General features: G+C 39.0%; 1 protein-coding gene and 1 pseudogene across 3 annotated transcripts in view; both read right to left on the bottom strand.

Annotated features, from left to right (window-relative positions):
* The window catches only part of CDKL5 (cyclin dependent kinase like 5), a 165,037-nt gene that overhangs the window by 56,592 nt on the left and 85,246 nt on the right, over nt 1–23,199 (bottom strand). For all 3 annotated transcript variants that reach the window (XM_019755452.2, XM_019755453.2, XM_074324175.1), the window contains exons 4-5: nt 10,932–10,977; nt 1,036–1,172 (exon numbers count right to left, since the gene is read on the bottom strand). In XM_019755452.2, coding sequence (XP_019611011.1) covers nt 1,036–1,172; nt 10,932–10,977 — 183 coding nt within the window. The remainder of the gene's footprint in view (nt 1–1,035; nt 1,173–10,931; nt 10,978–23,199) is intronic.
* Nucleotides 325–405, bottom strand: LOC141569813 (U4 spliceosomal RNA; annotated as a pseudogene).

The following is a 23,199-nucleotide window of genomic DNA, read 5'->3' as shown; positions in this document are numbered from 1 at the left end:
ATCATGATGGTGGTGGTGATACTGTCATTTATGACATAGAAAGCACCTGGGAATTGACCTAAAGCAAACACAAACCTCTCCAGTCTAAATCTTCTTTAGATAGTAACAAAGGAAAGCAGCAGGAGCCACCTCTTTACTGGTGAAGGAAACCTCTAAGAGGTCCGTCTGGCTCCAGTTTATTTTACTCTTGTTAAGGCACTGGTTTAAGTTCTTGACAATAATCCACTGATGAAGGTCAGCTGCGAGCTAAGAAATCATAGGTGCACAATATTGATTACTGCAGCGTACATTTATCTTCAGGTCACATCATTAAAACTGTCATTAATAGTTAACAATTTTTTCAATTAGCAATAATCGCGCCTCGGATAAACCTCATTGGCTACGATACTGCCACTGCGCAAAGCTAATAGTTAACAATTTTTTAAAAAATACACTGAAGCAAGTACACAGAGAATTAGAACACTTTGTGCCGTTCTTCTTTTCTGCTGTGCTTCCAGTTTCTTACTTGTGGTCTCACTCCCTCCGGCCTCACCTTTCGCCTCCCGGCACACCTTCCCTCAGATAAAGCCAAAGCACTGGCGATTCACAAAAGGCTCCTTCGTGAGCCCACTCACTCTCCACCCGAGGTCTGATTCGGACGCCATCCTATGCTTGTGAGTACCTTACACATACCTCTACCACCTGGCCCCACCACTTCCAACGTATTTGTCCCTCCCTCAGAGGTCTTGCTTAGGTTTAATTAAAATAGACCAAATCTAAACATTACTTGTTGAACACACATTGTAAGATTTCAGAAGCCCAATCAATACACTGTTTAAACTTAAGAGTATGTCTGTACAGTTAAATTGTACAAAATCTTTCAATATATAGCAGGACTTCTCCAATGATTATGGGTACTTTCATTTTTAAAGGCCTCAGAGTATGAGTACCTTGACAAGTCACACTAGATAATAAATAATACTTCCTTGATTAGTGTCAAAACAGCCCTAAATAAGAGAATCAGGCAAATCTTCACAACATCAATTAGTGACTTACTTTTTCAACATACTCAAACACCAAGTACAATTTCCCCCTCCGACGAAAGGCTTCTTTTAGCTCCACAATGTTTTCCTGTTTCAGAGTACGAAGCATTTTAAGCTCTCGTAAAGTCGTTTCTTTGACTTCTTCATTTTCTAGAATATAAACAATGGCGAATAGAATAAAATTAAAGCTTTCAAACTACTGTTCAAAAAATTCTAAGAATACTGAAAATACTAATTTCACTTTGCACTTTGAGTACTTCTGCATAAGCAGTCCAAGGCTGGCATAACTAAACATCACTTTTTCTTGTTGAAAGGATCAAAAATAAGAAACTTAAAGAAAGGCTTACTTGACCAGCACAAACCTAATTTTCTGCTTGAATTTTCTTATATTCCTTATTGCGAAGTATATGTGTAAAACAGACTTCCAGATACGACATGTGAATCCATTGTCATGTTAACTCTAACACTACATTCTGAGGAAGGAGTTTAAAAAGGTAAAAAGGAGTGAACCAATATCAGTGTGCAGAGGAGGTTCTATGCAGTGCCTACAGCAGTTGATTTTTTAAGTTTGGCCTGAAACTTTGGCTTAAAAGAGCATTTGATTCCTCGGGCTGCACGTCAGTCACCTCTGAGAGCAGAGGTCATGTGCCAGGTACCCACAATGCAGCTCACAGTCAAGTTGCAGGGAATTCTAGAAGTGTCTGATCTTCTCTCTGAACAGCAGCTGCTACAGGTTCCTGCCGTCGTCCTGTGGCATGTCCATCTGTCCATCCCAGATGGTGTAGCTGTACTGGGGCGGAGAACTTATGCTGAACCAACATACCCTTCCATATCATCAACGTCACTCATGAGAACCCCCACAGATATGGAGGAAGGACAGAAATCACATTAACGCGAATGGACTAATTAACAGGGGGAGCACAGATGGTAACACTTCATTTTAAATGAGGCTTTATGATTTAGGCGGGAAATTCTAACTACCATGTTTACATATGTATAAATAAGGATACAGGTTCATAATCCCTCATCAATTCCAAGAATCCAAAAATAAGTCCAAAAACTGAACACTTTTTCTAAGTTTATGGTAAATCTCTTCAAAGGCAAAACCTGAACCTGAGCCCACTTACAGGCTTCCTGCATCCCACTTAGTATGAATATTCATATGCTGTGCTTTAGAAACAGTACCTGATTACAGGGTGCGCAAGTAAAGCGCCCCATTTCCATTCTAAAGTCCAAAAGTTATGGATTCTGAAACACATCTGGCCTCATGGCTTCGGGCAAGGGTCAGAATCCTAGCTTGAAAGCCTAAGCTGTGCGACCCTCAGGTTCAGGCATGTCTGGGAGGAAGAAAATGGAGTTTGGGGCTAGGGGTAAGAAATATTAAGGTGCCTTCTATACTTCCTAAGCAAGATACGCAGGAGGAAAAGGCCTGAATGGGACCAAAGGAGGCGGGGAGATTCTCAGTGCAGTGTCAGGAGTACTTCTCAAATGATTTTCTATCCCAACTGCCAAATTGAGTTTAAAGAAAGGAGACTAACAAGAGCAGAGGCTTTGAAGCAGTGAGCATCCTTTGGTACACAAGTGAAATCTTCTCCTTACTTCAGTAAAGGGAACTGCTGGACAAGGCTGGAGCTCAGCTTAGGAAAAAGCAGAGAGAGAGACTGCCTATCAGAAGGAAGGCAAGACCCAGCGATGACAGCTAAGGCCAACAGTGGCTTAGGCCGTGAACCAGCCCAGCCTGCATCAGGGGAAAAGAGCATGACACAAGTAGGGGCTACCTGAAAGTAGGGGGAACATGTGTGATGTCATCAGGGGACTTCCCAAAGTGGCTTAGAGGATTGGGGAAGGGGGGACAGAGGGCCAGCTGTTCTGCAAGTTGTGGCTGCACCAGAGAAGGGATGTTTTGTAACTGTTAGAACTGCTGAAGCCGAGGGAACACTCCAAACTTGAGTCTTAGGAAGACTGACCTGCTTCTCTGCTATCCCATCTGAGTTACCCTCAAGGTCGGGGTATTTAAACTAAACCCCACCTATCTCTAAGACATAGAATGTCACACGCATCTCAATAAGAAGCAAGTGATCTTCTAACCAGGAAGCAATTCAGCAAGTGATAAATATATTGCTTTCTCATGACCTCGTCCCTGCCTGCTTTTCCATCCCTATCTCATGCCCCTTGCTTCTTCCCTCATGTCAGTCTTTTAGTTCCCAAAATAGCCCCAAATTTTATTTTTCAACCTTAGGGCCTCTGAACTTGTTCCCTCTGCCCAGAAGTCTCATTCTACTACAGGGCTGGCTCCTTCGGGTTTCAGTTTAAATGTCACTCTTCACAAGCTTGAACCAAAGCAGGCATCCGTCGCCATTATTCCTTGTTATCACAGTACTCCCAACGTTTCTTTCACAGGCCTTCTCACCATCTTATGTATTTGTTTGCTTACTGGTTGACCATCTGTGTGGCCAACACTGCTAAACCAGCAGTTCTAGAAGGACAGGTCTAAGTTCTTCTGTTCAACCATATACACCCAACCACTTAGGACCCGGCACAAAGAGGGGCTCAGCAAACACTTCCCACAGGAATGCTTTCACTAGTGCCATGAGGAAATCTTTGCTCTCTTTCCCATAAGACGTGGGCAGCAGTAATGAGAAGCCTAGATTTTGTACGCTTTTAACTAACTGAGATGCGACTTTGGGCAAGCCACTTAACTTTTCATTCATAAAATAAATAATGGGCACCCCCTCACACACATACTCTAAAAAATCCTATGGCCTTTTCCAAATCTAATAATCAATGATTTCTCTTCGTTAAAATCTCATTGATTGTGAGCCTAAACTTCACTGAATTTTGGTACTTTGTTACCTATACATCATTCAAATCTATACTGACTCTACTTAAGAATGGTTATAGAGAGAAGAGAAAGGAATCTTCAAACAAGAAGCTCAGAAAATCACTTAGCATGTAGTCTCCAAACCATCTCCTTTGAGCACTCTTCTTTTTTTAGGGAATGAAGGCTTCTCTAACTTATATCAATCAATTGGCATTAAAAGTTGAGGTAAGCACTTTGACACTAAGATTGCAATAAGTGGGAACAAGTAGGTAATGGAGTTATTAATTCCCTAACTGTAAGCAAAATGCACACGCTTCACTCCTGGGGATAGCCTATCATTTTTGTTCATCTGAGTACTTTTAAGATTCCTGACCTACCCTGCACTTTATGAAAATTGGGGCACTAAATGATCAGATGATGGGAAAAAGAAATGCACATTCTGTTTACACATGCTTCTCTCAGAGGTTCGGAAAGCAGCAGCATACTTCAGTGATGCAGGTTTTTAAAGGTGGCAGCAAAGCCTCTGGAAGCGGGCACAGAAGTCCCTGCCTTCTAGCTGACAGAATCCCGTGGACTCCATGTGGAGGCCAGGCTCCTCCAGGTTACAAACAAAAAACCCGAGTCTAGAAAGAATAGCTTTCTCAGGGTGTGTGAAGGGAATGTCACACTGAGCAGCACACAGGGAGGCAGGGGACATGGTGCCTCGCAGAGTGAGTCGGAACGTCCAGGTTCAGGTCTACACTCTGCTACTGCTCAGCTGAGCGGCAAAGCAGCATGCCAGGGACGGAAGCAAAACTCCCGGAAGACCCTGGGGTCTGCATCCTAGTCCCCCGGAACCACTGACTAGCTGTGCAGTCTTCGGTTCCTCAGCTATAAATTGGGGTTGGGGTCCTACTACCGTGTTTCCCCGAAAATAACACCAGGTCTTATATTAATTTTTGCTCCAAAAGACGCATTAGGGCTTATGTTCAGGGGATGTCATCCTGAAGAATCATGCTAGGGCTTCCTTTCCGGTTTGGTGTTATTTTCGGGGAAATACGGTAGATGATGCTGAAGGTCCTTCCAGCTCTAGGAGCTGGTACTTCCGTGCAATTCCTGCTGATGTGCATGCGGATGGACGTGTCATCAGTTACCACCGAGGGTGTTGAGCTTAGAAAAGGCAGCAACTCTGGCAAAGTTATATAAATTCTACTGACTGGTGACTAAATAACAGGGGGAAAAAGAACATTAAGTAAAAAACAAACAAAAAAACCTATGTCTCCCCCTCCATTTTAAAAATTAAATCTATTGAGGTGACATTGGTTGATAAAATTATATAGGTTTCAAGTGTACAATTCTGTATTACATCATCTATATATCACATTGTGTGTTCACCACCCAGAGTCAGTTTTCCTTCCATCACCATATATTTGATGCCCTTTACCCTCATCTCCCACCCCCCTCCCACCTTACCCTCTGGTAACCACTAAATTATTGTCTGTGTCTATGAGTTTTTGTTTGTCTTGTTCGTTTGTTGCTTCCAGTTTTTTATCCCACATGAGGGAAATCATATGAAAATAAACTTATTTCTAAGCTTGCCAGCAAGGCAAGTTAACATACGTAAAAATCAAGAACGGAAGAGTCACTAAAGTAAAAGAAAATAATTTTTAAAAAGGGAAATCACAGGAGCCAAAGACATGTAAAGGTAAGTGATGAAAAGAGGAAAATCTAAAGATGAGCTGAAACTCTATTGTAACTCTATTTTTAAAGAACTGTGGGCTTGAAAAAGAAATCCAGAAATAGCTGTAACCTATTTTATAAAATCACAACCCTAACATTCTTGTATAGAGCCAAAGAGGCCCCCCAAAATGGAACTTTAAACAGGTACGCTAGAGGGGAATAAAAGTCAACCCATCCTTGCATAAAACCAAAAGGGTGCTACGTTTGAGTCTGGTTGCCCTGACTGAAGAAGGAATATCAACAGGAGGGCAATTAACACGGCCGGGAGGGTTTGAACAGTGCTGCTGCCATGTATACCGTGAGAGACAGAACCCTTAAATCTTCAGAGATGAAAACCGGGTAAAGCACAATGGAAATTTATTAATCATGAAAGGTGCAATATGTTCACCAAATCCTAGAAGAATCCCTGAAGTTCGAAAGAGATCTATTTTGGACATTAGAAGCAAGTGGGGTGAAATCATGACTAGTCAGAAGGCTCAAGTTTACTTAATTGAATTCTCTGTCTAACCAAGTGTTGGAACATTTGTTTCAAGGCCTCTCTTACAGAGAAATCAAGTTCTGAAATTTAAGGACCAACGATTATGAACTCTTGTTTTGTACCATTATACAAAATAAGAGACCAGAGTTCCCTTGATCCACAGATCAGGATAGAGCTTTCTAGTGTTGGGGTGAAAATAAGGATGAAATAAACTGGAGGAAAGAATGGATGATCTTAAACATTTTCCCATGATTCAGAAGAATAAATATGTCCATTCCAAGAGAAAAATATTTATCTCCAGAAAACATAAGCAGCAGGAAATGAATGCAAGCCATTTTATTTGAAGTAAAAGCAGAGACACAACCTCAACTCCATCTTAGCGGAAGAGTGCTACACAGCTCTCTGACAGTCTCCTTCTTATACACTGAGGCCCCATCACCTGGACATTCAGAGAAAGACTGAAAAGTCCAAAGAAGCAAAAGGTGTTGTCCCATCAGAAGATCCAAACGTATGTGGAAAATTCTAGACCTCAGGATCTCCTCAAGTAAAGGCTGACCAGACAATGTTTTTAATTTTTGCTGGTCCAAAGCTATCTAGTCTAACTCAGTGCTCTTGGATTATTTAATAAATTGAGGGTGGCAGACATTTGTATGTGTGTATGAGAGAATGACGATCTGAGAGTGAAAAAAGATTATCATCTGAACATTAAATCTCATTGTACAAGACTAGGGTTTTAGGAAGGGTAGAAGAATTAGGCTAAATTTATCATTATACGGAGTCTGAAAAGTACCTTTTAACTAAATAATCTCTAGTGTCTTCTTGGTCTGTGGTCATTGTTGTCTTTTCAGAAAATTCAAATACTGAGCAGAACTAATTCTATGGAGACTTCTGGTTAGTTAGGTGTTTATTAGCTAATGTTTCTCTGTGGGAACTTACACTAAGAGACAAATTTATAATACTATCATTCAGGTATCATTATGAATTCATTATGTGAGTCTCCACATTTACAATGATGTATAAAGAAGCAAAAGTCATCAAAATAAGAAAATATTAACTAATGAAGCGATTTCAGATAAAAATACCATCACTCAAACGTTCCTCCCTTTTAGCAGGAGTTTTTATCCCTACCAGTGTGTCAAAGTCTTTCAGGGAAAAATCACAGGCAAAGACACTGTTAAATGATCTGATAGAATTATATTAGAATAAAACACCGACAAGGAAGAAGACAGAAAGACGAGAATATACAAAAATGAAGAGAAAACTGACAAAGCCTTTTGTGTATTTTTTAATGATCCACTTTTTATTGTAAAAGCCGTTCACTGACCTAGCCTACAATTTTACTGGAAAAATTGCTCCTCCTCCCAAAAGACAACACTTGATTCTTTCTTTCAAGAAACAGCACATAGTTGCTATTATAACCTAAATTGTGTTACCTATAAGATAACCTGTTTTTTTCTTTTGTAATTTTATTTCCATTTTCTCAACTTAAAGTCTCAATCTAACCTTTTATTTACCATGAAATTTTGGTTCCCATTTTAAGTAATGCTCTATGGTCCTGGAATAATAAGGACCTCTTAAACTAACTAGTGGTCTACCTTAAAATATAGTTTCAAAAATGTTTTATACAAGTTTGTGGATACATATATATTTAATAAGAAACTAGGACACAATCATAATCTTTCAAAGCTAACAGAAAGTAATATATATATGCTCATAAAATACTCCTTGATATCATCAGCGTGAGAATACTTGATTAGCTTGAATGTGGGTCAGACCAAGTTCAGATCCTACTATAGTTTAAAAATGTTCTTACAAGATTATTTCATTATCTTCACAAGTATTTTTAAACATTGGATTTAGAAAAGTAACTATCATAAAAGCAAAAGAATATTTTCAGAGTAACTAATAAAAGATTAATAAGAGCCATATGACAATAAGGATATTATAAAACTATGTTTTGTTATAATTGGTCTGACTGAAATATAAGATGATAAACTTTCAGAATGAAGTGGTTTACATAGGGGTTGAATGAGCAGCCTCACCTGTACTAGACTATCTACATACACTTCATACTCCAAAAGGGATGTTTACCACACATGTCCCCTTACTTTCCATTAAGCAAGATACTATTCTGGCAGGAGGAAAAGGGTCAAGACAGAAAAGAGAGTATGAGATCTTCCAGGGAGAACTAGAAACAGTGGGAAATTGTTTAAAATAGGAATGAACTAAAAAGTTATGAATAATTGGATATCTCTTCAGATTCTACCACAGAAATAATTAGGAAGTGTCCCTCTAGAAGTGTGTATAGGTGGAACTACAAAGGTGTCCATTTGCAAGGTGGGTGGGCGATAAGGCTGCACGCCTGAGGTATGGTAACTGATAATGGTCCAGGAGAGACAAGGGCAGAGTTGGATTCATGTTTTGTCAGCTCAGTGAAATAAGGGCTGATCAAATGTTTCCTATAATGTCTACACTATTCATACATTCCTGGGATACCACAGCTAGAAACAATCTCTCACGCCTCAAAATTACACAAATTCATTCAGGCATTGATTGCTTTCTACTCTGTTTTACTGCTATTTATTTACAGGTTTTAATTCTACTAGCAGGTCATAAGCTTCTTGAAAGTATCTGCACCTGATTTACCTTCATGGCTCGTACAGCACCTCATTCAGTATTCAATGAATTTCAACAGATACACTATTGATTGCCACTCTGAAGGTGTAACACAGGTACAAATATGTCATTTAATTGAAGATAAGAATTAGTATGCAGGATAGACTGTAAAGAATATGGTACTTAGATTTTTAAAAAAGCAATGGCATCCATGTCCTACATTGCACTGCTTTGCAAAAATTTAATGACAATTATTTTTGGTGGTAACTGATGCTTGACAATGTGCTTTACAAGATGAATGCATAGTCAGAAGTCTTTACACGCATGTGAAGGTTATGCTTTGATCTACTGTCGCAATCACTCTTTTTAGTAGATCACCATTGGTCTCTTGGCTACCTGTGGTTAGCCCAAGGCCACTGCTCAAAGAACTCATTTCCAGTGGTTTCACAGTGGGTGGGCCTGGGCCTATTGCTTCCTGTTAGACTACAGGTTCATCATTTGAAGTAGTTTCTTTCTCTCTCTCTCTCTTTCTTTTCTTAGAACAAGTCAAAGTCATTTTTTATTTCCTTCTCTTTAAGGCTGCCGAGACAATGGCTGCTAAAGTTCCTGGCTGATGTGCGTGTGCTCCAAATAACCAGCACATCAGTCGGGTTGCATCAAATACTACTGACTCCATGTCCCAGGACTGGATGTTAGTGAGCCCTTGTGGGTATTTAACGTTTGCTAAGTCTCTAAGGGAAAGGTAATGAAACTGTTCACAAATACAGAGGCTGGTGTCTTAGTCAGGGCGTGCTGATGAAGGTACTATGGCTGCTACTGTCATACTCCTCTTAATTAGATATGAAGGTGGATGGATGCTACACTGGCGCCTCTTTCCCTGGGAGCACTATTTTCCACATGGCAGGTTGTGATTCATTAGTGGAGAAATCAAGGTATTTGATGCCACAATAGGCATTTATATGAATTTATATGAGCAGGAAAGAACAGAAAATGGAGAACCTCACATTAGTAAAATAATTGTGTGACACTTTTGCTTCAGTTATATATAGGACATTACATATATAGATACTGGGTTAGGATGTAAAACGTGTTTCTACTGTGGGTCTCTGTCAAAAAAAAGGGGAAAATGCCTCAACCTTCTTTTTTTCTTTTTTAAATTTTATTGGGGACTATTGGGGAACAGTGTGTTTCTCCAGGGCCCATCAGCTCCTAGTCGTTGTCCTTCAATCTAGTTGTGGAGGGCATAGCTCAGCTTCAAGTCCGGTCGCTGTTTTCAATCTTAGTTGCAGGGGTCACAGCCCACCATCCCATGCGGGAGTTGAACTGGCAACCTTGCTGTTGAGAGCCCGCGCTCTAACCAACTGAGCCATGCTGCTGCCCCTCTGGGAGCTCAGCAGCAGTTCGTTGTCTTCAATCTAGTTGTGGAGGGCGCAGCTCACCGGCCCATGTGGGAATCGAACCAGCAACCCTGTTGTTCAGAGCTCACGCTCTAACCAACTGAGCCACCCGGCCACCCCATACCTCGACCTTCTTAAAGGCCATGTGTGTCTTCATGGTCAGTTTTTCTACTTGGCCATCTTTAGATGGCCGACAGTCCAGATTTAAAACCTTATGAACTACAGAAAGGCTTTATTTGGGGGGGGGGGGGGTACATTAACCTAGTTTTGTACAGCACTTTTAAAAAAATGCTTTATTTTAAACTTTCTTGCCCAGCATAGGGTAATTTTCATACTCCATTTGAAATGGTCTGGACATGTGACCAAGGCCCCCAAGTACACTATTTCTCCTTGAAAAGCTTTTATCCTCTCAAAGACTTATTCTAAATATAAAATCACTCCCTGGATATTGTCTGCATACCACTTATCCCTGTATTTCTAACTGACCAGGAACCAGAGTTCACAGTACTGAATAGCGAAGCCTTTCACACAGCCCTCGCTACTTGTGTGAACCCACACAAGTACTTCAAATTAGTTTTCTCGTTTTAATAATATTTAGAAACAGTATAAATAGCAAGCCTTCTATTCAGCATATGAAGCAAGATTTCCAATGCTGACTGTACCTTAAAATACAAGATGAATTTTCTAATGAGATTTTAAACGATTCACAAAGAAGAAACTAATAGCTTCAAAACAAAGCATAACAAATAAGCTATATTCACTTTCTGAAATTGAGACTTTATAATCTCAGGAATAGTCTAATCAGCTAGATACTATCTCTTCCACATTCTATTCACAAAAACTAAATATACGTATATACAGAAAAAATATACATATACCTTCACTGTCCTTGAATTTCTTGATTGCCACAATTTCATGTGTTTCCTGCAAAGGAAAAAAGGCAGAGGGAAAGTCATTCTCCCATGTTTTTCAAACTGGGAATCTCAATTGTTTGGGGGTATATTCTGGGGCTGAACAGGAAGAACCCAAAGAGTAAAAAACAGATCCACCTCCTCCCCAGTCCCTCATTTCTTGGTTCCAAAATTCTCTTTCTTACCATCCTGTGACATTGTCAGGGAAGGAAAAGGAGAAGGGAGAGCAGGTGAAGGGCAAAGAGCAGAGATGGAGATAGAACTGGATGGACCAAAACATTGTCAACGGCTTGAGGCCACACAAAAGCACAAGGATGAATGACAACAGAGCATCAATGTACCACAATGCCTCTTCCAAGACTCCTCCTTTCACTTACCTTTTCCTAACAAACCTCTCTAGTTGTTCACCAGCTCTTCCCCATGGAGAGCCGCTTCAAACCCAAAGCAGGATAAACATTTGCCACCAAATACCCATCACCACCGCCTCCCGCTATTATTTAGCTCTCCTGGACTAACAAGTAGTTTGTGAGCAGAACCCTACTTTAAACTGAAATACCTCAAATTTTTTTTTGGTTGGAAGAGAAGAAAATAAAGGCTGGAAAGGAAATGGAAATGCTAAGAACTAAGCACCACTAGGTGAAATAACTCATGTCTAATTCTGGTCTATAAAAGGAATAAAAATACTTTTGGTAATATATTCTTCAAAGCCAAAATGTCATATAGAAAGGTCTTCTGAATGACTCAGGCCTGCTCTGTTTTACTCTGAGTACACTTTCAAATCTATAGGATCAAGTCTTTTAATAAAACATTGTCCCTGAATCAAAACAGACTTTAAAAATGGACACAACACCGGGCAATAACCAACAGGGTACAAATCATTAACATTAAAAATACGTGCTTTCCTCCCAAGTTCCTTACAAAAGCAAGGGGAATCATGAAAGTAGGGGAAAAAAGGGGCCATTTTAATCATTATGCTGAACGATAAATCCTGAGTCATAATGATGTCTGTAAATCAAATCCTTTCTGTTTCCCATTTGCCGGTTGAAAAAAGAAAATATTATACCGTCTTTCACATTTGTGTTATAGGGGGAAAATGATCTGAAAGTTCTATAGGCTACTGAGGAGACTCTTAAAGGTATATTACATTTTTAATTTTTAATGGAGGAACAGAATTGTAAAGTACAGACAGCTTTTGGGATACAACGTATTTGTATATTTAAGGGACCTCCTGACTTAAAGAAACTCAGCCTTCCAGGTTCTTTCTGATATTTTAACTGTTTCATTATTGAGAAGGAATAACTGCAAAGTCACAGTGATGCGGGGGATGATCAGCTAGGACATTAGTACACCTACCGTGTTTCCCCGAAAATAAGGCCTAGCCGGACAATCGGCTCTACTGCGTCTTTTGGAGCAAAAATTAATGTAAGACCTGGTTATATTACATTATTATATTACATTACATTATTTAAGATCCGATCTTATTTTATAATTTATAATATAAGACTGGGTCAAATATTAATTTTGCTCCAAAAGATGCATTAGAGCTGATTGTCCAGCTAGGTCTTATTTTCAGGGAAACACGGTAGTACCAGGTAACTCTTCCAGGCATGCTACTCTCTCAATACACTGATACTGTTTTCTGACCCTGCTCCTTTTCAAATGGCTCTATCTAGCAACCTACCTATGGCATAAGGCAAACAAACCCTATGAGGAAACTCTGCTCACAGCACAAAGAAAGGGGCAGCATGATATGTTGAGAGTAAGACTGCTCACATCTCAGCTGAGAGTTGTTCCAGGCAGTATTTCATTCTATATTGCACTCTAAACTCAGAGTCTCTCATATATTTTTCAAATTGCATCCTAAGTGTTAAAACTTTGTCTGATTTTATAAAAGGTCCTGCTTGGTTCAAAACTGTCCACCGATCTGACTACAAATTTTAATTTACAATTAGTACGTATACAGCATCTTGAAGAAAGAAATTCATTAGTTTATTTTCCCTCCTAGCATCTCATAAACAGAATTTACTGTATAAAACAGTTGCCTGAAAGGGGGTGAAATAAAATGAAATGTTTATTATCTTATTTATCCTTTCACCAATACCATGGAAATCCTTTCTCCCCCCAACACACACACATGCACACATACTCATTCACTCAGTATGATTTACATATTTACCTAAAGACTGAAGCTAAATAGATGGAAGTTTTCTACATAAAATCAATTCCATGTTTGGTGGAAAACACATGTAATTAAGGGCAGAAGATACTGGAAAGAATTTAACATTTCACTTTTATTCAAACTGCTTATGAAAATACTCAAACTCTTCATAGAAAGAATATAAAGGGTATAAAAAGAATATGAGTATAAAAGGAATATAAAGAAGAAATCAAAAACTATTTATATAACCCTTGTTAACATTTTGGTATATTTTCTTCCAGGAAATTGTTTTCAAATTGGAATTGTAATATGATATATTGTGTTACATATTGCTTTTATTTCACTTGATATTGTGTAAGGAACATTTTGACCTGTTACTAAATAATTTTTAAAACCACCATTTAATGGATGGTTATTTAACCAGTCTATCAATCAACATACTTCAATACCTGCATCTTTATTTCTGTAAAGTAAATTCTGTAAGTGATATAACTGGTCAAAGGGTATAAACAGTAAAGGCTCCTAACACTATCAAACCGATATCCCAAAATACATTATTTCACAGTTCCCTTCAGCAGTATATGAGAACCCACTCTACAACTATAGTCAACACTAAATACAATTATTTAAAAAACACACCTTTAGATGTCAATGAGATCAGAAGTTTTCTATCAATTGGTAAGTGAAATAAGCTCTACTAAGGTTAATAATTTTCTTACTGATTCATAAATGTGAACTTGTTGACAAATTTTGTTACAATTATTTTCCCCAGATTGTTGTGGTCATTCAATTATTTAGGGTGGCTTTGTTATTATTGTTGTCGAATATGACTTATTATTATGTAGTCAAATTTATTGATGCATGCCTTTGTTATTATGTCCACTACTTTTGTGCTCAAAGTCTTTACTTAGCCACCTTGATATTTTAATGATTTAACTTTTTTTTACTGAGGAATATTGGAGAACAGTGTGTTTTTCCAGGACCCATCAGCTCCAAGTCAAGTCATTGTCCTTCAATCTAGTTGTGGAGGGCGCAGCTCAGCTCCAAGGCTAATCGCCGTTTTTCTATCTAGTTGCAGGGGGCGCAGCCCACCATCCTATGCGGGAATTGAACCAGCAACCTTGTTGAAAGCTCACACTCCAACCAACTGAGCCATCCAGCCACCCCTCCAGCAGCACAGTGGTGGCTCTTTGTCTTCAATCTAGTCGTGGAGGGCGCAGCTCACTGACCCATGTGGGAACCGAACTGGCAACCCTGTTGTTCAGAGCTCGGACTCTAATCAATCGAGCCATGCGGCCACCCCTGATTTAACTCAAGTCTTGATTCATGTTTAGTTTTATTCAAATATGTGATAGGGTAAGGGAATCTCAATTTAATTTCTAAATATTGAACCAATTTTCCCAATACCCTGTTTTTCAGTTCTTTATTGTATCTTAGCATCCTTACATATATACTCTAGATTTTTTTTCAGAGGTTTCTAGTCTAGTCTATACTATTGATTCTTATGCCAGAACCAGTTTAAATCATTGTGATCTTAAATTGTTTTAAATTAATCTGAGGTTATAGACCTTGATTCTTGTTATATCATTTTGTTAAATAAATTTATTATTGAGAATATGTTTTGGCTGTTATAATTAACTTGTAATTATATACTTATGAGCATATTTGGTCCATATTTCTTTACATATTTAACTGGCTTCACTATTTACCACCAGTCCTTTCCTACTGTGGTTTACACATATTTGAATTCTTGATTTGCGTTCAAGTTTTGCTCAGCCAGTGTGCATCTTTGAATGGCTTTCCGAGGAAGGACCCTATTTTCCAAAGTCCTCACACGTGAATGGCAGCTTGGCAGGCACAGAATTCTCGGGAAGGCAACCTTATGTTCTCCACCATCTTCAGGGTTACTGTAAGGTTGTGTGTACTGGAAAGTGCCATTCCCATCATAGACATCGCAGGTATGTATGTTTAGTAAAGCAACTTTCCAGCACATAGGCGTGTCTTGTTATATAACAAAATCCACATACTGGGATACTTTTTCAAGAAGAAAATGAAGAACTCCAAAGAAGGACTGCCATTTTCTAATCCACATAAGACTCCAGATGGGCTAGCAAAGCTCTGATGGTCTTCTGAGATTTCATGCTGTAGAAAAGAAGTCTGAGACCAATTCAGTTTTTATTCCAATATAGATAACTTCTTTTTTTCCTGCCTAGACGATGTTAGGACTTTTCCTTTTCCTTGGAGTAAAAATTTGTAATTATCAGACTATATCTAGAAGTGTGTGTGTGTTTTGAACTAGTATGAACTGGAAATCAATGAACTTAGAAAAGTTTTCTTCTAGAAACCTTTAAAGTTTCTACAACTATTTTTCTAAGCTTTTCTACTAGAAACCTTATAACTTTTAGGTGATCTTTCATAACTGCTTTACATGTTTTGTTCACTACTGCATTGTGAATGCCTAGAAAAGCAGGCACATAGTAGGAGTTCAATCCATATTTAATGAATGAATATTTCATGAGTGAATTCATCAAAGCTGCTGTATTAATTTCGTTCTTTTACTTCCTCCATTTTAGGTTTATCTTCTTTCCTTATCTTAGCCGACTTCTGCAATTTTTGCCTTGTTTCCGCTTGTTCTATCTATAGAGGTCATATCCTCCTGGCTTTCTTTAATTTCATCTGTTTGTTACACAAAAATAATTTTTAAAGCTATGTGTTGCTTCTAAATCTTCACAGCAGTGTTTTCTTTATCTTCCCATGTTTTTTACATAAGATTGTCCCTGCCCTGTTCCCATCCTTTTAACTCATCCTTACTAGCACAGGAAAAGATCCACCAGCCCTGGCGTCTGGCAGCAGAAAGGATGGTTGGGTTTTTCAGCCACCTGAATTTCAAAGGCAGATTGATGTCCCTGAGCCCCATTTCAAAATCTGGATTCCTAGTAAACGTTCTCCTCATTGGGTTGGCTGGTCTGAGGCTGGACCACTTTGGCAGGGTTCTCTGAATAAGCTGTTTGCTGAGCCCACACTTCTGGTGCACCCTGCTCCCACTACTCTACGCTCACCACACCTTGCCATGGCGGTCTGTGAATCCTGGGATGCAGCATACCACTTTTCAATCCTTCTTTACTTCTTGCCATACTGTATTTGGGCATTTAGTCTCTGAAAAGATCTGGCAATACAGGTGCTGATGTGGGCCAGAGGGGGATGGAGAACTCCAGCGCCAGCAGGGTCAAGATGAGTTCCCAAAGGGCGGTGCCTGCCTACTTCCAGCCCCTGTGGGCCTGGGCCCAAGTCTTTTCCTACCTTTGGCTACTCGGTCCTATGTTAGTTCAGAAAGTAGAACAACGAGCATGATGTTCAAGGCTGTATTTTTCAACCCATCTCTCCCTGGACTTTGCCAAAGATCTTGGATGATTAGTTTCTTAATTTACAGAACTTTTATAAGTTTTTGTTTTTAAATGATCTTCATGGGTATTTAATGGTGCAGTAGGAGGTGATACACCGAGTTTTATTACTTGTACTACCACCCCTACCTTGAGGTGCTACACACAATATAGGCATAGAAAAAGAAGGAAAATACATGAAAAATAACTCTGAAGAACTGTTTTAAATTCAATTTATTTACAAAAGGATGCCATTGCCCCCACAACATCTACACCAGAATGTCACCAGCTGTAGTTATCATGATAGGCTTAATTTGCTAGTAGTTTCAGTGTCTTATTTTGCTTAAACAATGAGCTAGTTAAAAGGTGACATTTTAAACAACAAGCTAAGGATGTGGTAAAATATATAAGTAACCATTAATGATAATTCTATACCTCACCCTTAATTTTGCCTTACAATTGGAATTATACTATTTAGGAATGCAAAAAGAGCTTCCTGAATTGTACTGTGATCTCCATGAGTGAACAAACTATGTCAAAGCAGTTAGCATTTCTCAGAATAAATTTCCCCAGCTGAAAAAAATTAGAAAGAGAATAAATAATACAGTTTATGAGTAGTAACAAACAGAAAAATATCTGGAGGGCCTGTAATAGTTCTTCCAGTACTCTCAAGATCTCTACCCCATAAAAATCATGCCTCAACCACTGAACAACCATACTGGACACAGAGACTTGTAACCAAAACTCACTCCTGCCGCTGACTGTCAAAAGCTCCCGAGTCTTTGGTTTCTTCCCAGAATCAATAGTCCCTTCTTAAGATGTTGGCAAAGCAACTAGTTGGTATTAACAGTAATAAAATTTACTAAGTTATTTTAAGATGCAGTTACATAACTTGATTTAATTATGCTCTGGAACACTGAATTCTCTAAACTGATCATACACTGTATAAGGAAGTAGCAGGAGTCATTGTTTCAAATGTTTTGCTGTATAATTTTAAATATCCAACAGGCATTATAAAACAGGACAGAAAAAAGACAACTATTGATTTTATTTCATTCTACTATTCATGGATTAAACCATTCCAAAGGTTATACTCTACAATTCATTCCCTAATTACTCTGAGGAGACCCTTCCTTGGGAGAAATTCTTTCTTTCTTCATCCAAACAGCAGGGAATACAACTTGACAACTAAAGTATTTTAAAATATTTCAATCCACATTTTGTATGCAAATATCCCAAATGTCTAAGTGCTTTCACACAATGCCCATAATTTGCCCCCAAATCATACAGCTAAGAAGTTAAGTAATATGGTTACATACGTAAGTTTTATTGTTGGAAAGGATATATTCTGAAACACACCCCACTGGAGAAGCATCATTATTTCTCTTTGTTTTTCTCAAAAGTACATGTTAGCACCAACAACAATGTTCAAATAGTTTTCTAATAATGTCTGTTTAATATTTATGCACCCAAATGTATGTGCAAATATTTCAATGTTTCCATCTATACCTTTATTCTGACTTTTTTCACAGAAACCTAGAATAATTTAGACAAATTATTTAAGTTGTTTTTACATAATGAGCAAAATTACAAGATGGGAGTAAATTCAAGCACAGGATACATTCCATGGCAGGTGGATACAATGGAGCTAATGTGTTTGCCATGTACCTGAGAAATACAAAATATTGCCCAGGATGTGCAATAATAAAAACTAGATTGTTTTCCAAGAAACCCCTTAGAGATCTTTACTTGACTTGTATTGTTTATCACTTGTAAACTACCATAGTTTGCCAATACTAAAAGTTAGAGTCACTACTAAATTTAAGTACTTCAGACAAAATCAGTGTGGGGACAGAGCCCCAGAAAGCAGTTTCCAGGCTCTCGGCCTCACGTGGAAAGGTGCTGGCTCAGGTAGTAAATGGCCATCAACTGTGATTGGATGGACATCAGCTGTGGCTAGTTGGCCGTCAGCTGTAACCAGTGAGCCATCGGCCACTAATATAAAAGCTGTGGCTATGCTAGCAGAAAAATGGGGGCTAGCAAGGAGATTGTGGCTGAGCTAGCAAGAGCGGATTGCAGAGAGGCGGATACTGCCAGGAGAATATAGTGATATGACTCCCCTACCTATGGCTCGGTGGGTGTTCCCTTTTGGCCTCACCATATCCTGCGTTCTTATGTGGGGAGTGGGAGCAGAGACCCTGCAGGCCTCCCCGCATGACAATCACGAAGGAAACAACCTCTGGCAAAGGAGAACATTTCAGTCAGTCAGCTAAGAACTGGGCATTGGGCCCCGCTTCGTGTGAGGTTTTATGAGACATCCTAGGTTTGCCGTGAGAAAATGAAGTGTCTCATATACACAGGTGCTTACACCTTGGTGTGTAAAAATGCATGACAGTAAGTTGAAATATATGACCAAAGTTAAAAAGTACAACAAATGTTATACGATATGCCACCAGAGTTCAAAAAGATTGATCATGAAAATATACAGGAAAAAAGGTACACCTCTTTCAGATTTAAGTTGACAATATGTTGGTTTATTTGCGTCTGCTCTCTTATTTTGAAATGTAAAATGTCATAAATATATCTACCTTCCTGTCATAAATATATCCCCAGTCCTCCTCTCCCCAGAGGTAACTTCCCTGAAGATCGTATGTTCCATCCCCACGCACCTTTTTATTACTACAAACGACTACCCATAAGCAACTGTACTACTGTACATTGAAAACAAAGCAGGACATTGTGTATCTGGTATTAAACATAAATCTAGTTCAGTGGTACTCAGCTGGGGATGACTGTGCTCACCCATCCCCCACCCCTGGGGACATCTGGCAATGTCTGCAGACACTTGTAGTTGTCGCATGGGGTGGTGTGGGGAGGGGAGGCTACTGGCACCCAGCGAGTAAAGGCCAGGGAAGCTGCTGAACATCCTACAGTGCACAGGACGGTCCCCGTGGCAAAAAATGACCCGTCCCCAACAGTCAAAGTGCTGACGTTGAGAAACCTGGCTCTAGTTTATTCATTTTAACTGTTTTGTGGTATTCCACTGTAAACACTCTCCCCCTTGAAAGAGAGACTGACCACTTGTTGAGGAGATCAGGTAAAGTTTTTGAAAAGACTACTATATTGTGAACAGAAATTTTAGTTGAAAATGACATGATTACAGATTAATTCTTCAAAAATTATTAAAGCTATTAATCACAGCACTAAAATGTCTACACTCATCTCATTATCTTAAAAACAATTACTTTTACAATAACTTTTGTTTAAAATATTATATAGTGAAATATACCAAAAGATACATTAAAAACATATTACGTCTTTGTCAAAAAAAGTAAATCTGGCAAAAAATACTTTAGCAGAGTCAAACAAAGACTACACCAATAGCTAGCAAAACTGCTGTAAAGGTTCACATTATCGGGATATTGTCACAGGAAATATTAGTTTCGACTCTAAACTGTTGTTCATAATTTATATGCTAAGAGCACTTGAAGAAAACTGGAAAACTGACATTTTAAAAAGCATTACAAGGAAAACTCATAATGAATTTACTTCATGCTCAGCCTCTAAAAAGAGGAAAATCTTATGAAAATATTAATACATTATCAAGAACATGAGAGAGCATGAAGCCAAAAAAGGAAGACGTGGGAAGTGGGATCTTACAAAGACAGACTCATGTGGAAAACAACTGCCTTCAAGCAAAATCAGTAATAAAATTCCTACGCAACAAACTCTATTTTCTCATTTATTTCCATTAGAGCATCAAATCCCTTCTACCCACTGCTCTGGGCTAAATCTGCCCACCACCACAAATCTTTACTGAGATGTAAAATATTAGTGAAAGAGTACAAAATATTTAGATAGAATGCCTAACCATTCCCTCATCTTCCCCCTCTGAACCTGTCCCCATATCTCATGAACGTCTGCACCCCCAAGCCTATCCAATCCATCACCAAGTGCTGTTGATTTTTGCCTCCTAAATCATTTTCAAATTGGTCCACTGTTCTTTTCTACCCAAGCACTGCCATCCCAGTTCAAGCCCCTGACCTTCTCACCTGGAGTACTGCTGCCTGACCTCCTAGCCCCTCTAATATGCCCACCACTCAGAAACCAGGTTGTTTGTTTGGAAAAAGAAATCGGATTTCACTGCCCCACCTTTCCCTTAAAACTCTCCCCAAACTCCACTGCCCTGAAGAGTCCATCAAAGTCCCTTTACGTGTCCAGCAAGGACTGTCCAGGGACCATTGGGATGCTGTCCAGCGTCCGCTCCCTGGGGCTCCCTTGCTTGCTGAGCCCCAGCCATCCTCACCATGACCTTTCCTGCCACAGGGCCTGTTCTCTTTGCTCTTGAAAGCTTTGCCCTCCCTTGTCCCACTCAACCCTACATTACTCCGGAGGATTTGGCTCAATCTTAACCTCTCAGGGAGCCTTTCCATCGCCCCATAACTAGGTCTGAAGCCCCATATGTTCTCTTAGCAAATAGCTTTTATTAAAATGACACCTTCAACAACAACAAAAAGACAGCTTCACATATTTGTATGACCACTTGATAAAGGTCTGATTCTACCACTGGACTGCAAGCATGTAGGGAAGAAATAAATGTATGACCGGCCCAAAAGTGTGCTGAGAGAGAGGAAGATTACGGTACTGCACCACCCATTCAAAACACAGTCTCCTGGCCCGGGGCATCCTTCTTTTTGGACATCATTTACTAATTCCACGACAGCCTAACAGAGAAACACGTTTTCCTATCAAGCTTTTAAAGAGGAAAAAAGACACTCCTTGGTATATGAAGAATTAAAAAAAAACTAAAAAAAACCCCACAGAAAACGAATATACACATTTAATTTTTTTAAGGACAGTGTATCACTAGAAAACACATTAAGATAGATCTGTTTCCTCCTTTCTTTAGACTGAAGTTTCAACAAATGAAGATAATGAAAGAAACATAAAATCCTTCAAAACTTCATCTGGTCCTCTCCAGAAGTCCTTTAATAGCAGGCAGGAATTTGAATCAGCTTTGAAATTCAGAAGGAATTCTTCTGTCTCGATTAAACACCTCTTTTGTTACTTGGCTCCTCTGGCTGGCCTACAACAAGGCATTCTCCTTCACCTTGACTGTTCTCCTTCACCGTCACCTCTATTCCATTCTGTGACAAAACTAGTAAGATTTCCTCTAGTCTGGCAAAATGTAATATGAAAACAGAGATGTCACATAACTACTAATATCTAACATTTGTGCAGTGTGACATTCTCAGTGACGGAAATACTTACAGACCTGAAAACTGGCTAATACTTGATGCTTACTTACCATGCTGTATAAGTGACACAGTCGCCAAATCCTGAGAGCAAACATGCTACAAACATGCAGTTATTTTGTATTAGCGGTGGCGCTTTGGAGAAATGAAGGTAAAGGGGTAAAGCCCGGGCTGATGTGGAACAGAAAGAAGGGAAGAGCCTCTGGAGGGGAGATATGAGAACATGAGTTTGGTGGGAAGACAAAATCAAAGGGAGACACCCTCTTGAAAACGTTAGCCTTCTTAAGGAGGCCACTGGAATTCCCACAGACTTTACTTGAACTGTTTTTATTTGAACATTAAGAGTAAACTTATCCAGTAAGGTTGTGACACTTGGAGATGGCTAGATGGCTGACTTTGAGTGCCACAAATTTAAGAATAAAAAACATAAAAGTCGGGTGGCCAGTTAGCTCAGTTAGTTAGAGTGTGGTGCTAATGAAACTAAGGTTGCCAGTTCGATCCCCACATGGGGCACGATGAGCTGCACCCTCCTTAAAAAAACGAACAAAAAAAAACAACAACCCCCCTCCAAAAAACAAAACAAACCCATAAAAGTCTAGGACCCTTTAGTTGATAATGCAAACACACCCATACACCCAGAAAGCCTTTGTAAGTGCTTCTAATATGGCCCAGTATAACTGTTAGTGGATTGATATCAACCTGAAGGGACACTGGCTGATAATGTCAAAGCATGTACCCATGAGGAACTGAAGAAACCAGTTCACACAGAACTGTACACTTAAAATGGTACATCTTACTGTATATAAGGCATATTCTCGTATGTAAATTATACCTCAATAAAGACGATTTAAAAGCCATCATTTAAAAATAATTCACCTCATAGTTACAGACTAATATAAATTTACTACCCTATGTTAATATTATAGATTGGGTAATTAATAAAATGTTCAAAAAATGAAATGTAGTTATTAAGATGAAAAATGAGGCATCCAAAGAACAATTTTCACTAACCCCTCTGGCAGAACAAATAGCAACTCTTTTCAACAGAGAGACAGGTGAACTTTCAGAAAGTATTTATAGATCATACAAAATTCAAGATACACTTGATTTTTACATAACCCACACTTTCAGACACTATACACAGACGCTGTCAAACCACCCAACTCAGACAGTGGTATGTCAGCAAACGAAGAGTTATCTCAAAGAGTACATAATGATGCCTGCCAGAGAGCATTTCAGTTTAGTAATATTAACCATTATTTCTGTACTGTAGTTATTGTGCAATTGTGTTATAATTTTATTCCATTTTGCCCTTATTTTATAACAATGAGTAGATAATGAGAAAATGAAAATTCCATTTCTAGTGATCAAGTAATTGAGGCAAAATAGCATTAATTAGGCATGCCAAATGCAGGCAATCTACAACCTCAATCAAGCAATCA

The sequence above is a fragment of the Rhinolophus sinicus genome, chromosome X, assembly GCF_036562045.2.
Source record: "Rhinolophus sinicus isolate RSC01 chromosome X, ASM3656204v1, whole genome shotgun sequence".
Classification (NCBI taxonomy): Eukaryota; Metazoa; Chordata; class Mammalia; order Chiroptera; family Rhinolophidae; genus Rhinolophus; species Rhinolophus sinicus.
Note: the sequence above shows the minus strand (reverse complement) of the source record. Positions and strands in the feature narration are given on the sequence as shown.